We start from the raw sequence: 12808 nt of genomic DNA on the forward strand, positions 1-12808 counted from the left end.
CATTCTGTAATCTTAGTATATGCTTTAGGGGTTACAGTTTACATCTGTGATATTTCACAATGACATTATACCACTTCACATACATTTTAGGAACCGTAAAATAGTGGACTTTCATTTCTCATCTCCCGGGCTTTATGCTTTTGTTGTCATATGTTTTACTTCTACTAAAGTTATAAAATCCACATTTTATTTTTATTATCTTGAACAGTAAACTCTCTTTTATAGAGATATGAATAAAAATAAAGCATTTTATATGGTTAGCTGTATATTTTGTATTTTTAGCGCTTTTCATTCCTTTGTGTAAATCCATATTTCTGTTTAGTATAATTTTTTCTACCTTAAAGACTTCCTTTAACTTTTCTTATCTCTTAGGTCTGCCATGTATTAATTCTTTCAGATTTTATATATCTGCAATACTCTTTAATTCACCTTCCATTTTTGAAAGATACTTTCACTGGGTATAGAATCTTAGTTATGTCTTTCAGGACATTAAAAGTTTTTCCCTATTATCGTCTCCCTTGCATTGTTTCTGACAAGAAATCTGCTGTATCTTTATCTTTGTTCCTTTGTTTGTAACCTTTTCCCAAGCTTGGCTGTTTTTAAGATTTTCTCTTTATCGCTGATTTTGAGCAGTTTGATTTTAATGCTTCTTTTAGCTTCATTCCCTTCTGTTTTTTATAATTATATAAATTATATTATGTTGATATTGGGGGACTAGGATTTTTACCCAAAGAGAAAAGAGATAGAAAATTAAAGAAGTTAATTAAATCTTAGAGTCCTAAATTTGATTTGGAAATATAGTGAGATCCCATGATTAAATTTTTTTTTTTAACTTTAAAAAGAGTTTTTTTTTTTTTTCTTTTTTTGTCCATTGAATAAGCCTAGAAAAAAATGACTAACATAGTAGCAACAAACACCCTCAAGTTCCTGGATCTTTTTCCTAAATACCATTTGTCACTAACAGAATTCTGTGATCCTTAGAACAATGGCTAATTCCAGGCCTCTGTTAAGAGTCTGAAATATCTTTTCTACCCAGAAAGCAAGGAAGCTGTCAAAGACTGTGTCAGAAGAACCCAGGATGCAACATAGGGACTCCCATTGGCCAAAAATAGGATGGTTTGAATATCAACAAGAATAATAACTACAGCATCTCCAACATGCTTTTTAAAAATCTCATTCAAACAAGCCAGGTATTAAAGATATTTTGAGCTTATTAGGAAATTTATATACTGGGTATTCGATTATATTAAAGAATCATTAATTTTTATGTGATAATTGTGGTTATATACTTTAATGTTTATAGATGAACCAATGTAACTTCTGAGATTTTGCTTCAAAAGAATCTAAATAGTGGAGCCGGGGGAGAGAGACAGAAGTGAAAATTAATGAAACAAGACATGATTCTAGTAGATTATTTTTGAAGCTGATGGTGGGTCCCTAATGACTTTGATTATTCTCTTGACTTTGGTGTATGGGTAGTATTTTCCCAAAGAAAGTTAAAACAATTTTAAATATGATAGAATTATTAATGCCAGTATCATAAAATTGTGAGGATGGTATAGTTTTTATCACACTACTTGGCCTTAAAAAAGAAAGAAACATAGTTCAGATTCCATTCATTCCACCTCAGGTTTTCCCCCTACTATAGTTTCTTTCTATAGTGAAAGAAACTGTAAAAAGATTCTTTCACTTCAGTCTTAATTGGAGCCAGTGGCTCCTGTAGAGCTATCCATGGTGCTGACCAATGGAATGCTGAAAGAAAGGGAGGACACAAGGCAAGAGGGCATGAAAGATGAATTTGGTCTTACAAGAATACTGAATTTGAGACTTCTAGATACCCCTAAGTGGAGAGATATATAATAGGGAAGAGGTTTTATGTGCTAGCATTCAAAAGGCCAATTTAATCTAGAGGGAAGAGTTCTTTTTGAGTAAGTCTTTTCTGGGCCTCTGCCCTGACCAGTCACCAACCTGTCAACCCCTCTTAAGACTTGGCAGCAACAGATTATTCTAATTGGTGGACTTTTTGCTATGAAGAGGTAGGATCCGCTTATCAATTTATGTCCATATGTAGCCATTGCTGGCTGATGTAAGGAATTTGTCAGAGGTGGACTGCCTATATTCTGTATCTTGTTGTGGAATAAAGATGAGTCCTTGGCATGTACAGTTGTCTAGCACACATGGGGATCATTGAATGAACTCTGTTTCCTCCCCTTTTAGGTGCCAGGCCAAATCTGCTAGTCCCTATGCTCTCCTCTGTAATATAAAATACATCAAAATTTTCATCCTTACTTAAGCAATGAGAAGCAAACGTTCACTTGTTTGGCTTTAGAAAACAGTTTATTGACTTGACTCATATTACATAAGCCTGAATAGGAACTGCTTTATCTGGGCCCTAGTTTTATAATTTAGTATTTTGACTTAGAAGCCATTTGTGATCAAGCTCCACTTTCTGAGGACCTCTCTCAATCAGTCTGTGTGCTAAAACAGACAGTACTATTAAATACCAACACTTCTGCCTTGTTCAGACTCCTGGTGGACAAGCAAGAATGAGGAGGAGGAGATGAGGTGATGGCTGCTTTTATGAATACAGTGTCACCATTAGAGGGAGGCTTGTTTCTGATCTGAGAAATAGACATCAGCTTTCCATAGGATGAGTAAAACAGTGCCAACCACTGAAAGATTCAGCACCTTTTGGAAATTCCACATTGTAAGTTGATGAAAAACAGATAAAAAGCAAAGTAGTAATTTGAAGAGGAAGGAAAGTTAATTTCAAGAAGACACTACAAGAGAACTTGCATGGTCTTTTTAGGGTGAAGGCTATGGTTTTTCCTGTGGTCATGTATGGATGTGAGAGTTAGACTGTGAAGAAGGCTGAGCACCGAAGAGTTGATGCTTTTGAACTGTGGTGTTGGAGAAGACTCTTGAGAGTCCCTTGGACTGCAAGGAGATCCAACCAGTCCATTCTGAAACAGATCAGCCCTGGGATTTATTTGGAGGGAATGTTGCTAAAGCTGAAACTCCAGTACTTTGACCACCTCATGCGAAGAGTTGACTTATTGGAGAAGACTCTGATGCTAGGAGGGATTGGGGGCAGGAGGAGAAGGGGACGACAGAGGATGAGATGGCTGGATGGCATCACTGACTCAATGGACGTGAGTCTGAGTGAACTCTGGGAGTTGGTGATGGACAGGGAGGCCTGGCGTGTTGCGATTTATGGGGTCGCAAAGAGTCGGACACGACTCAGCGACTGAACTGAGCTGAAAGGTGGGTTTGAATCACAGCTCTGACATCTGAGTAGGTGTATTATCCTGAGTATATTATTTAAATGCTCTGAACTTGTTTGACTTGGGTAATGAATTAAGGGCTACAGGGTTATGGGTTTGACTCTTGAGTCACCTGGTCTAATATTTAGTTATTGAAAATAACCTCTAATTGCACTGACATTGCATATTCTGAAGTTTGTACTTAAGCAGCTGAAATTTGCAAATACTTCTAACAGACTAGATTGACATAATGACACTTGAACTCCTGTAGAAAGCAGTACAAACTAGTGTGGATGGAAGAGCCCACTACCGTGCATTGAATTAACATCGCTTATGGCTGTAAATGGAGAAGGCAATGACACCCCACTCCAGTACTCTTGCCTGGAAAATCCCAAGGACAGAGGAGCCTGGTAGGCTGCAGACCATGGGGTCGTGAAGAGTCGGACACGACTGAGCGACTTCACTTTCACTTTTCACTTTCATGCACTGGAGAAGGAAATGGCAACCCACTCCAGTGTTCTTGCCTGGAGAATCCCAGGGACGGGGGAGCCTGGTGGGCCGCCATCTATGGGGTCGCACAGAGTCGGACACGACTGAAGCGACTTAGCAGCAGCAGCAGCATGGCTGTAAATACGTCTGATGTTATATCAGTTGTTTGGTAAATTTCAACACATTTCCCACCATATTTGTACATGGCACACCTTTCAATAGGACATAGCTACCTGGAATCATGTCCGTGGATGATGTTCCTGAAGCAGAAAATTGACGTGACAGTTGGAAAAATGGGAACCACCTTCAAAGAAATAAAAAATGAGGTCACTGTAAGTGTGATTCCTTTTATTTAGAGGTATAGGAAAGTGAATAATAAGAGAGATGAGAGGAAGGGGATCAGAAAGGAGATAAAATGGAGATGTTCTTAAACTTTACATTTGAGGACCAGTTGGCATTTAGAACCAGGGAAAGGAGTCAAATGGGTTCAATTAAAGGGTCTTTCCTGGTGGTCCAGTGGCTGAGACTCTGAGCTCCCAATGCAGGGTGCATGGATTCTATCTCTGGTCAGGGAGCTAGATGCCACAGGCTGCAACTAAGGTTTTGCATGCCGCAAAAAAAAAAAAAAAAAAAGGAAAAGAAAAAAATGTTCAATGAAAGTCTGTTTCAGAGGATTTATTGTGAAACCAGTGGGATAATCTAATGCCCCTCCTTATTTTTCAGATAGAGAAATTGAATCCCAGAGTGATTAAAAGATCTAAGATAACCTAACTAGTTAATATGGTCTATTGCTCATCCAATCTTTTCATGTGTTTTTGCCTCTGTCTAAATATCGCTCCTACCACACACCTGTCCTCATCTATTGCCTGATTAATCCCTGCTGTTCTGATTTGACCATCAAGGTCAAATCATTGTAATAGCAGAAGACAACCACAACTGTTTGTTGAACACTTCATTTTTGTAACAACTGTATGATATAGGTGCTGTTTATCTAGATTTTTATGGAAGAAGAAACTGCTCCAAAGAGAATTACTTTTTTTATGTTTATTTGTTTATTTGACTGCGCTTTGTCTTAGTTATGGCACACGGGATCTTCCATCTTCATTGCAGCATGTGGGATCTAGTTTTCCAACCAGGGATCGAACCTAGGTCCCCTGCATTGGGAGCACCAAGTCCTAGCCACTAGACCACCAGGGAAATCTCTCCAAGGGGATTAAATAACTTGCCCAGGGTTATGATTGATAATGGGATAGAACCAGAATTCAGACGTAGGCAGTCTCACTGCAAAGTTTGAGCTCCATCCAGTTCACCACATTATTCTACCAGCTACTTGGTATCAGGATACCTCATACCTCTCTCAGCACTTACTGCTCCTATAAGGTTACATTTATTTGTGTGATGATGTAATGCATTTTTCCTATGAGATTGTAACCTATGGGAAGGCTCAGATCAGCACCTTTTGATTTACCCATTTGCTTAGATCCTAAGCACCTCACAACTAGCTGGCCTTACATATGTTTTTTAGTATGTGAAATGGAGTTAATAATAATTCATTTTATAGTATTAGTCGAATTGTACCATGCTGTAGGACAGTTGGGTATGGTGCTATATTATAACTGCATTGTTAAGAGAACTAAGTGAGAAAATACACATTAAATGCTGACTAGTTCACATCACTTGGTAAGCACTCTGTAACTGTTGGGCTGTAATTTAAACAGGCTTAGAGGTACCTTGGAGAAGGCAATGGCAACCCACTCCAGTACTCTCGCCTGGCAAATCCCATGGATGGAGGAGCCTGGTGGGCTGCAGTCCATGGAGTCGCTAGGAGTTGGACACGACTGAGTGACTTCACTTTCACTTTTCACTTTCATGCATTGGAGAAGGAAATGGCAACCCACTCCAGTGTTCTTGCCTGGAGAATCCCAGGGACGGGGGAGCCTGGTGGGCTGCCGTCTCTGGGGTCACACAGAGTCGGACACGACTGAAGCGACTTACCAGCAGCAGCAGCAGAGGTACCTTAAAACCACCAGACAGGATCTGAAATTGAGTGTTTAGTGCTCTTCTCTTCACTTTTATTCTTATCTTCTTTTTGTATTTATAATGAATGTAGTTATAAAATTCAGTCTTGGAAAATATATTGCATTCCAGACCTGATTTCTTACCTAGCTAGGCCGCGAGGGTGTTAAGTTTCATTCTTGGTCAGTGTTGGTTTCATCCTGGAGACCGAGACAGATCTGGAGACTTTAGAATCTAGTCCTAGTTAACACATAACTTCTGAACCAGCCTCTTGAGCAAGGACCACTAGTTAAGGCTACAGCAGGTAGTTGTCATGTCCCTGTTCAGTTACAGAAGCTGAGTAGTCGCTTCATTAGCTTTCCTTGGGTTCTCTAGATCATTTATTTCTACATGTATTCCGTGTCTTCCTGTCTCTATTTGCCTGGCTGCATATAGGTTTTATTGGGCTTCCCTGGTGACTCAGAGGTAAGGAATCTCCTTGCTAATGCAGGAGACACAGGTTTGATCCCTGCATCAGGAAGATCTGGAGAAGGAAATTGCAAACCACTCCAGTATTCTTGCCTAGGGAATCCTAAGAATAGAGGAGCCTGGTGGGCTATAGTCCATAGGGTCACAAAGAGTCAGACATGACTGAACAACCAAGCACATACTCACCGATAGGATTTATTATTTCCAATCATGTCCTTGAAGTCAGTTCCGCAGTGTTATCTCTGGAGTATAGAGATGTATGTGGCAAGTGATTGGCACTGTATTCTATTAATACTATGCAGAACCTAGCCATAGAATAAAAATTGAGCTATAAAATTAATCTATTAAAGCCACAGATAAAACAGTGAAGAGATCAAAATTAATCCTAAAAAAGCACAAAACGAAAGGCAGGTACCATAGAATAAAAAATCGTAGTATTCATGAAAGTGAACATTAATTATTTAATTCCAAGGACAGACACATTATATTCCAAAAATATATTTCAGGTTCACAATTGACTAGCTTTTTTATGTGGCCGAATACCAGCTTTGCATATTTATTAAAATTATTCATAACTGCGGAGCTGCCTAGATGAACTGTTGAGTTCTTGTTTCTTGATCCAATATATTATCTTGTCCATTTTATCATGGCACGGTAATAGGAATTTGTCTAAATTTTAGAGTGATCCATGGAATATTTTCAGTATCAGCATCTCCTAAATACATATTTCATCATTTCCATTTTGCCTGATATAATCTTTCAGATAGGTTAGAAGAAATCATCTATCTCTATAGAAAATTTGCAGGATTTTTTTTGGGGGGGGGAATAAATTTTAGACAAAAATCTTTATTCAGTAGGAAAAGTTACTATAATATCATTAATATTTAGGTATCAAAATACTCCAGCTACCTAAAAATTTGGACACAGTGTGAATTCTTTGGAATAATAGAACAGTCCAAGTTCACTGTTGTCATTTGGAGTTTATGGAGAACCGTGTTTGTTTAGGCGTTGCTGGGTTTGTTTAGGTATGGAGCACCTTGCTGTGGCCATGATAACAGTGTGGTCAGTATGCTGAGTTCTAGAGTTCAGTTCATACCCTCAGTCTACTACTTATTATCTTGTTTAAGTTTTTCAGCATCAGTGATCTCATTGTAAAATTGAACAATGATAATGGCTATAGGGTTATTAGAGAAGAGTTTATGAAATAATCCACCTAGGGTGCTTACCACTAGATCAGGCACATAATAAGCACTTAATAAATGTCAGGTGCTGTAAGTCTTAATAGTACATCATAGAATGCCACAGAAAGTGTGGGCTAGAGTTTTAGCGAAAATGTATGACAAAGAGATTTTAATCTCCAGTAGTATTCTCTGGGCTTCCCTTGTGGCTCAGCTGGTAAAGAATCCATCTGCAATGCTGGAGACCTGGGTTCGATCCCTGGGTTTGGAAGATCCCCTGAAGAAGGGAAAGGCTACCCACTCCAGTATTCTGGCCTGGAGAATTCCATGGACTGTATAGTCCATGAGGTCGCAAAGAGTCAGACATGACTGAGTGACTTTCACAACATGTGTCTAAGCTGATAAAAACTTAGATAATGAGAAAGAAGCATACATGCAACGTTTTTTTTTTTTTTTTTAGATTTCTTGATGTGAGCCATTTATAAAGTCTTTATTGAATTTGCTACTGTATTGCTTTAGTTTTATGTTTTGGATTTTTGGCCATGAGGCATGTGGGATCTTAACTCCCCAGTTGGGGTCGAACACACACCCCTTACCCTGGAAGGCCAAATCCCAACCACTGGACTGCCAGGGAAGTCCCTAGATGTTACTTTTTAAACTTGGCTGTTACTGGTCATATCAGGGGACCTCTCCAACCCAGGGATCAAACCCAGGTCTCCTGAATTGCAGGCAGATTCTTTACTGTCTAAGCCATCAGGAAGCCCTAATGATCATATACTATAGTTCCAAGAAACCCCAGATAATCTAGTTTAATGTGCTCTCTTTAAGGGTGGGTGGAAAATGCCCCCCCAAATGGTGAAGGATGCCCCAGAGAGACATCTGGTTTAATCAAAAGGAAATAGCCACTGAATCTCTCCTAGATGTGGTCATTTATAGGACCTAAGAAGTGTGTGATACCTAGTATATAACACTTCCTGCTCCTCTTGGTTTGGTATCCTCCTGATTATTAATACTCTAAGAGTATCTTTTCTCTTATAAAAAATGAATTATTTATTTATTTTTGGCTGTGCTGGGTCTTCGTTGCTGCTCGGGCTTTTCTCTAGCTGCAGTGAGGGGAAGCTACTCTATAGTTGCGGAGCACATACTTTTCATTGCAGTGGCTTCTTTTATTGCAGAGCAAGGGCTCTTGGGCATGCAGGTGTCAGCAGTTGTGGCTTGTGGGCCCTAGAGCACAGGCTCAGTAGTTGTGGCGCATGGGCTTAGTTGTTCCACAGCATATGGGATCTTCCCGGATCAGGGATCGAACCTGTTTCTCCTGCATTGGCAGGTGGATTCTTCGCCACAGAGCCACCAGGGTAGTGCCTGTAAGTATTTTTTCATATCCCCAAGAGTCATGCAGAAAATGACCGACTGTACTAGAGCATCTCCAGTTTCAGTGAATGTGAGCCTCTGTGGGGTGGTCACTGTGACCATGCTGGGGATATAGAAACGAGATTGCCCACTGAGTTGTCTAGAATTGCCCCTGAGATCTCATAAGCTTCTAATATTAAAAGAAGCCTTTCTTTCTTATAAAAGAGAGTCGTGAGTGAAAGGGGATGCATTAGATGCTTCTGAGCTGTAGATTTTAGTGAGTTCCATAAAATTCTCAATAAAGGAAAGGTCAGTGTTTGCACCATAAACAGTGTTCTCCTAGGCGTATTTAAACCCAGGCCCTCTTGTGATTCCCAGAGTATATTATAATTGGGCTGCTCTCCTTGGATAGTGCCCCGTTACCCATCACCTCCCCAAAAAGAACCACCCCCCACCCCACCGCCACCACAACCACCTGAGCATTCTGTTCTATAGAGGTACTAACTACCTGAGTTGTGGGGCCATTCTTTCACCAAAGAAGAGAATGGAAAGAAGTGATTTCACACCCTCTCCAGCATTTATCGTTTGTAGATTTTTTGATGATGGCCATTCTGACTGTTGTCAGGTGATATCTCAGTGTAGTTTTGATTTGCATTTCTCTAACAATTAGTGATGTTGAGCATCCCTTCCTGTGCCACTTGGGCCTCTGTCTTCTTTGGAGAAATGTCTATTTATGTCTTCTGCCTATTTTTTTTTTTTTTGGATTGTTTGTTTTTTATATTGAGATGCATGAGCTGTTTAAAAAAGAGGAAAAAAAGGAAGTGATTTCACCTCTGTTACATAGCGTAGGCTTAGGAGTTTTCCCTTCGGGTTTGGCTACAGTTTTGTATTTGAGGTTAAAGTGAAGAGACTGTCATAACACTAGTCCAGGGCATGTGCCAAGGGGAGTCCTTCTTTGTTTCTGTGGAGATAGCGTGTGAGACTAAGAAAGACCAGTGGGTGACCTTGACCCACTCATGATGCAGGGACTCGTCCTGCTTTGTGAGTGGCAGTTTTGGGGACCTTTCTGGTTGTCACCTCCCACCCAGCTAGCCGCCTGCACCTGGGGAAGCCGGTGGTCCCGGCCTTGTTCCGCAGAGCAGCACTGAGCCTTGATTGAAGAGTATTTTTATCCCATTATCAAAAGCATCCAGAGGAAATGTTCAAAGAGTATGGGTGCAGCTCTTGCCATTAAAGAACCAGAATACCCAAATAAGCCAATCACGGCCTTAAATAGTAATCCGTCTTTATTTTCCATCCCTTTAATTTCCAGGATAAGGACTCCTCTGTCTCAGAGTATGAAAAAGGGCAGAACCAGCTAGCGAGTCTTACAGAAATGATTCTTCTTCTGGTGTCCGTGAACATGGAGCATGCCTTATGTAGAGCAGGATGACTTTGTTGAAGCGTGTTGATTTTTGTTTGTTTTTATGGAAGTATAGTTGATTTATAATGTTGTGCCAGTCTCTCTGTTGTATAGCGAAGTGACTCAGTTGTATACATATAACACATTCTTTTTTAACATTTTCCATTGTGATTTATCCCAGGAGATTTGATATGGTTCCCTGTGCTATACAGTAGGACCTTGTTATTTGTCCATCCTATATGTAATAGTTTGCCTCTACCAACCTCAGACCCCCGGTCCATCCCTCTCCTTTCCCTTACCCTCTTGGCAACTACAAAGTCTGATCTCTGTGTCCGTGAGTCTTAGAACAAGGTGGCTTTGAGTGGACCATCCTGGATAAGTTTTTCAGCCTGAGATTGAATATGTCTGCCAGACTGGCCAGGCACATACAAAATCTGCCTGAAGATTTAAAGGTATATAGGCCATGTGGACCCACTCCAATGTTCTTGCCTGGAGAATTCCAGGGACGGGGAAGCCTGGTGGGCTGCCGTCTCTGGGGTCGCACAGAGTTGGACACGACTGAAGGGACTTAGCAGCAGCAGCAGCAGGCCATGTGACATGACAGCAGCAGACTGAGGAGCATGAATGGACTTTTCTCTCCATCATGATTTCTGGCTCCTTTGTACTTGAACAAGTATGCTTTCATTCTTTGAAACTTAGAGGCTTTTGTTAAGGATTGCTAAGGGACGACCCCAAAATTATTACCACCACCACAGCTGAAGTCATAGTCACAGATTATAGTCAAATTTAATCTTTAACTTCACAGAATAGTCATCTTTTGCCTGATTTCTTTGATAATTTTGTCTTTTATTTTTCAATGGCAGGAAAAAATTGTTTTCATTTTTTTTAAATTAAAATAAATCTGTATTAATGTATGAACTATCAGAGAATGTTTAACTGATTGGAGTCTGGGAGCTCCCCTGGTTTAAAGACACACAGAATTTCAACAGTGTTTTCATTTCTGAATTTGTCTTTCCTGTATTCTGAGATTATTTTTGAAATGTGTTTCAAGTCATCAAAAATATACTTCTAAAGCTTTGATCAAAACTTGCCAAAATTAGGACGCATAAGAGTCTATTAAAGAGTTAACACAGGCTAGAATGAATACACAAAGGATGGAGTGATTTTCTTAGGAAACTGAGCAGAGAGAAATCTTCTTGGGATCAGTAAGAAGTTACATTGTATATTTAACAAAAATAAAAGGAGAAAGACTTCCCTGGTGATCCAGTGGTTAAGATTCCATACTTCCACTGTAGGAAGTGGGTTCGATCCTTAGTCAGGGAGTTTGGGTCCCACATGCTGTGTGGCATGGCCAATAAAATAAAATAAAACTTTAAAAAAGAGATGCAAATGTGATCATATTGAAAATAAAAAAATAAAAGGAAACTTCTCTTAGAAGCATATAGTAGTAATTTTTAAAAACATTTATTTGTTTATCTGCGCTGGGTCTTCGTTGCAGCGTGTGGGGTCTTTAGTTGTGCATGGAAACTCTTAGTTGCCTCCTGTGGGATCTAGTTCCCTGACCAGGGATTGAAACTGGACCCCTTCTCATTGGGAGCACCAAGTCTTAGCCACTGGACCACCAAGGGAAGTACCTGTAGTAGTATTTGTATGATGCCTCGTAAATAAATATTGGTTCACAAGGATTTCTAGTCTTTTCTTTTATCAGATATGCATTCAAAGAACTCTCCCATGTTTCACAAAGAGAAATGTTTGCTACCTGTAGACCCCATGGGAGAGTGATATGCAGTGGTCAGCAAAATGCTTTTTCTTACACTTGTGAAAATGAGAATGTCAGTCTGAGAAATATGTTGAATGATACCAGCTGTAGCAGTATTGCAGACTGCTTTTGGTCTAAATTTTATAATATACAGCAAAGCTGTTATTTCAAAAATCTCTCCTGCTTACTTGTAGGGTCAACTAATTTTAACCATCTCTAAAAGACACTTACAAAAAAGGAAAAGAGACCCATTTGGCAGGGGGTGTAATACAAGGGGAAAAATGTAGAAATGGTAATTTATGGGAGGAACCAGGTTTCCTTAAAGCCTTCTCACCAGGAAAGACTGGATGCAACATAAATCAGAGAAATGTATTTCTTAGATGTACTATTGAACTTGTAAGAGAATCAGGGAGATTCTCCAAGGGACAAAAAGTCTGAATTTTCCAATTACAAAAAGTAATTTGAAACCAGAGGGGTGTGGAAAGGAGACCAAGACTGCCCCCGTGGCAGTGCCTGGGTAAGGAATTCAACAACTTAGAGACCATGGATGGAAAGGAAGTGATTGGACCTGGGGTCTGAGTAAAGCTGGAGGGCCAAATGTGAAACACTCTCTTAAAGCTAGGCTACGCCTTTACTGAAAGTCAGAGCCGAAAAACAAATTAGCTCACTGGGAAAGGGAACAGGTAAGGAAATCTCTCCATTTCTACTGTTACTCTAAGTGGGGGAAAACCAGTGATCATTGAAATCATCATCTCCCCTAAGAATTTGCTACTATAAGCTTATTTGGGGGGAGTTTCTAGTTTTAGTTTTTTAAGCTTATTATTAGATGAATTTAAGTTACAGATTTATAGTTTTTACAGGGTCATGGAAACCTTAACCTAGA

At 39.8% G+C, this 12808-nt stretch overlaps 1 protein-coding gene across 3 annotated transcripts in view; it reads left to right on the forward strand.

Moving 5' to 3' along the window:
• RSU1 (Ras suppressor protein 1) overlaps positions 1-12808 on the forward strand; it is a 202227-nt gene that overhangs the window by 126834 nt on the left and 62585 nt on the right. Inside the window, exon 9 of one of the 3 annotated variants that reach the window (XM_045162709.1) lies at positions 1037-1055. The exons of the other annotated variants lie outside the window; for them this stretch is intronic. Within the exon in view, the coding sequence (XP_045018644.1) occupies position 1037 (1 nt within the window). The 3' untranslated portion in view covers positions 1038-1055. Of the gene's footprint in view, positions 1-1036; positions 1056-12808 lie in introns of those variants that run through there. 3 annotated transcript variants of the gene reach the window in all.

Source organism: Bubalus bubalis, chromosome 14, assembly GCF_019923935.1.
Source record: "Bubalus bubalis isolate 160015118507 breed Murrah chromosome 14, NDDB_SH_1, whole genome shotgun sequence".
NCBI lineage: Eukaryota > Metazoa > Chordata > Mammalia > Artiodactyla > Bovidae > Bubalus > Bubalus bubalis.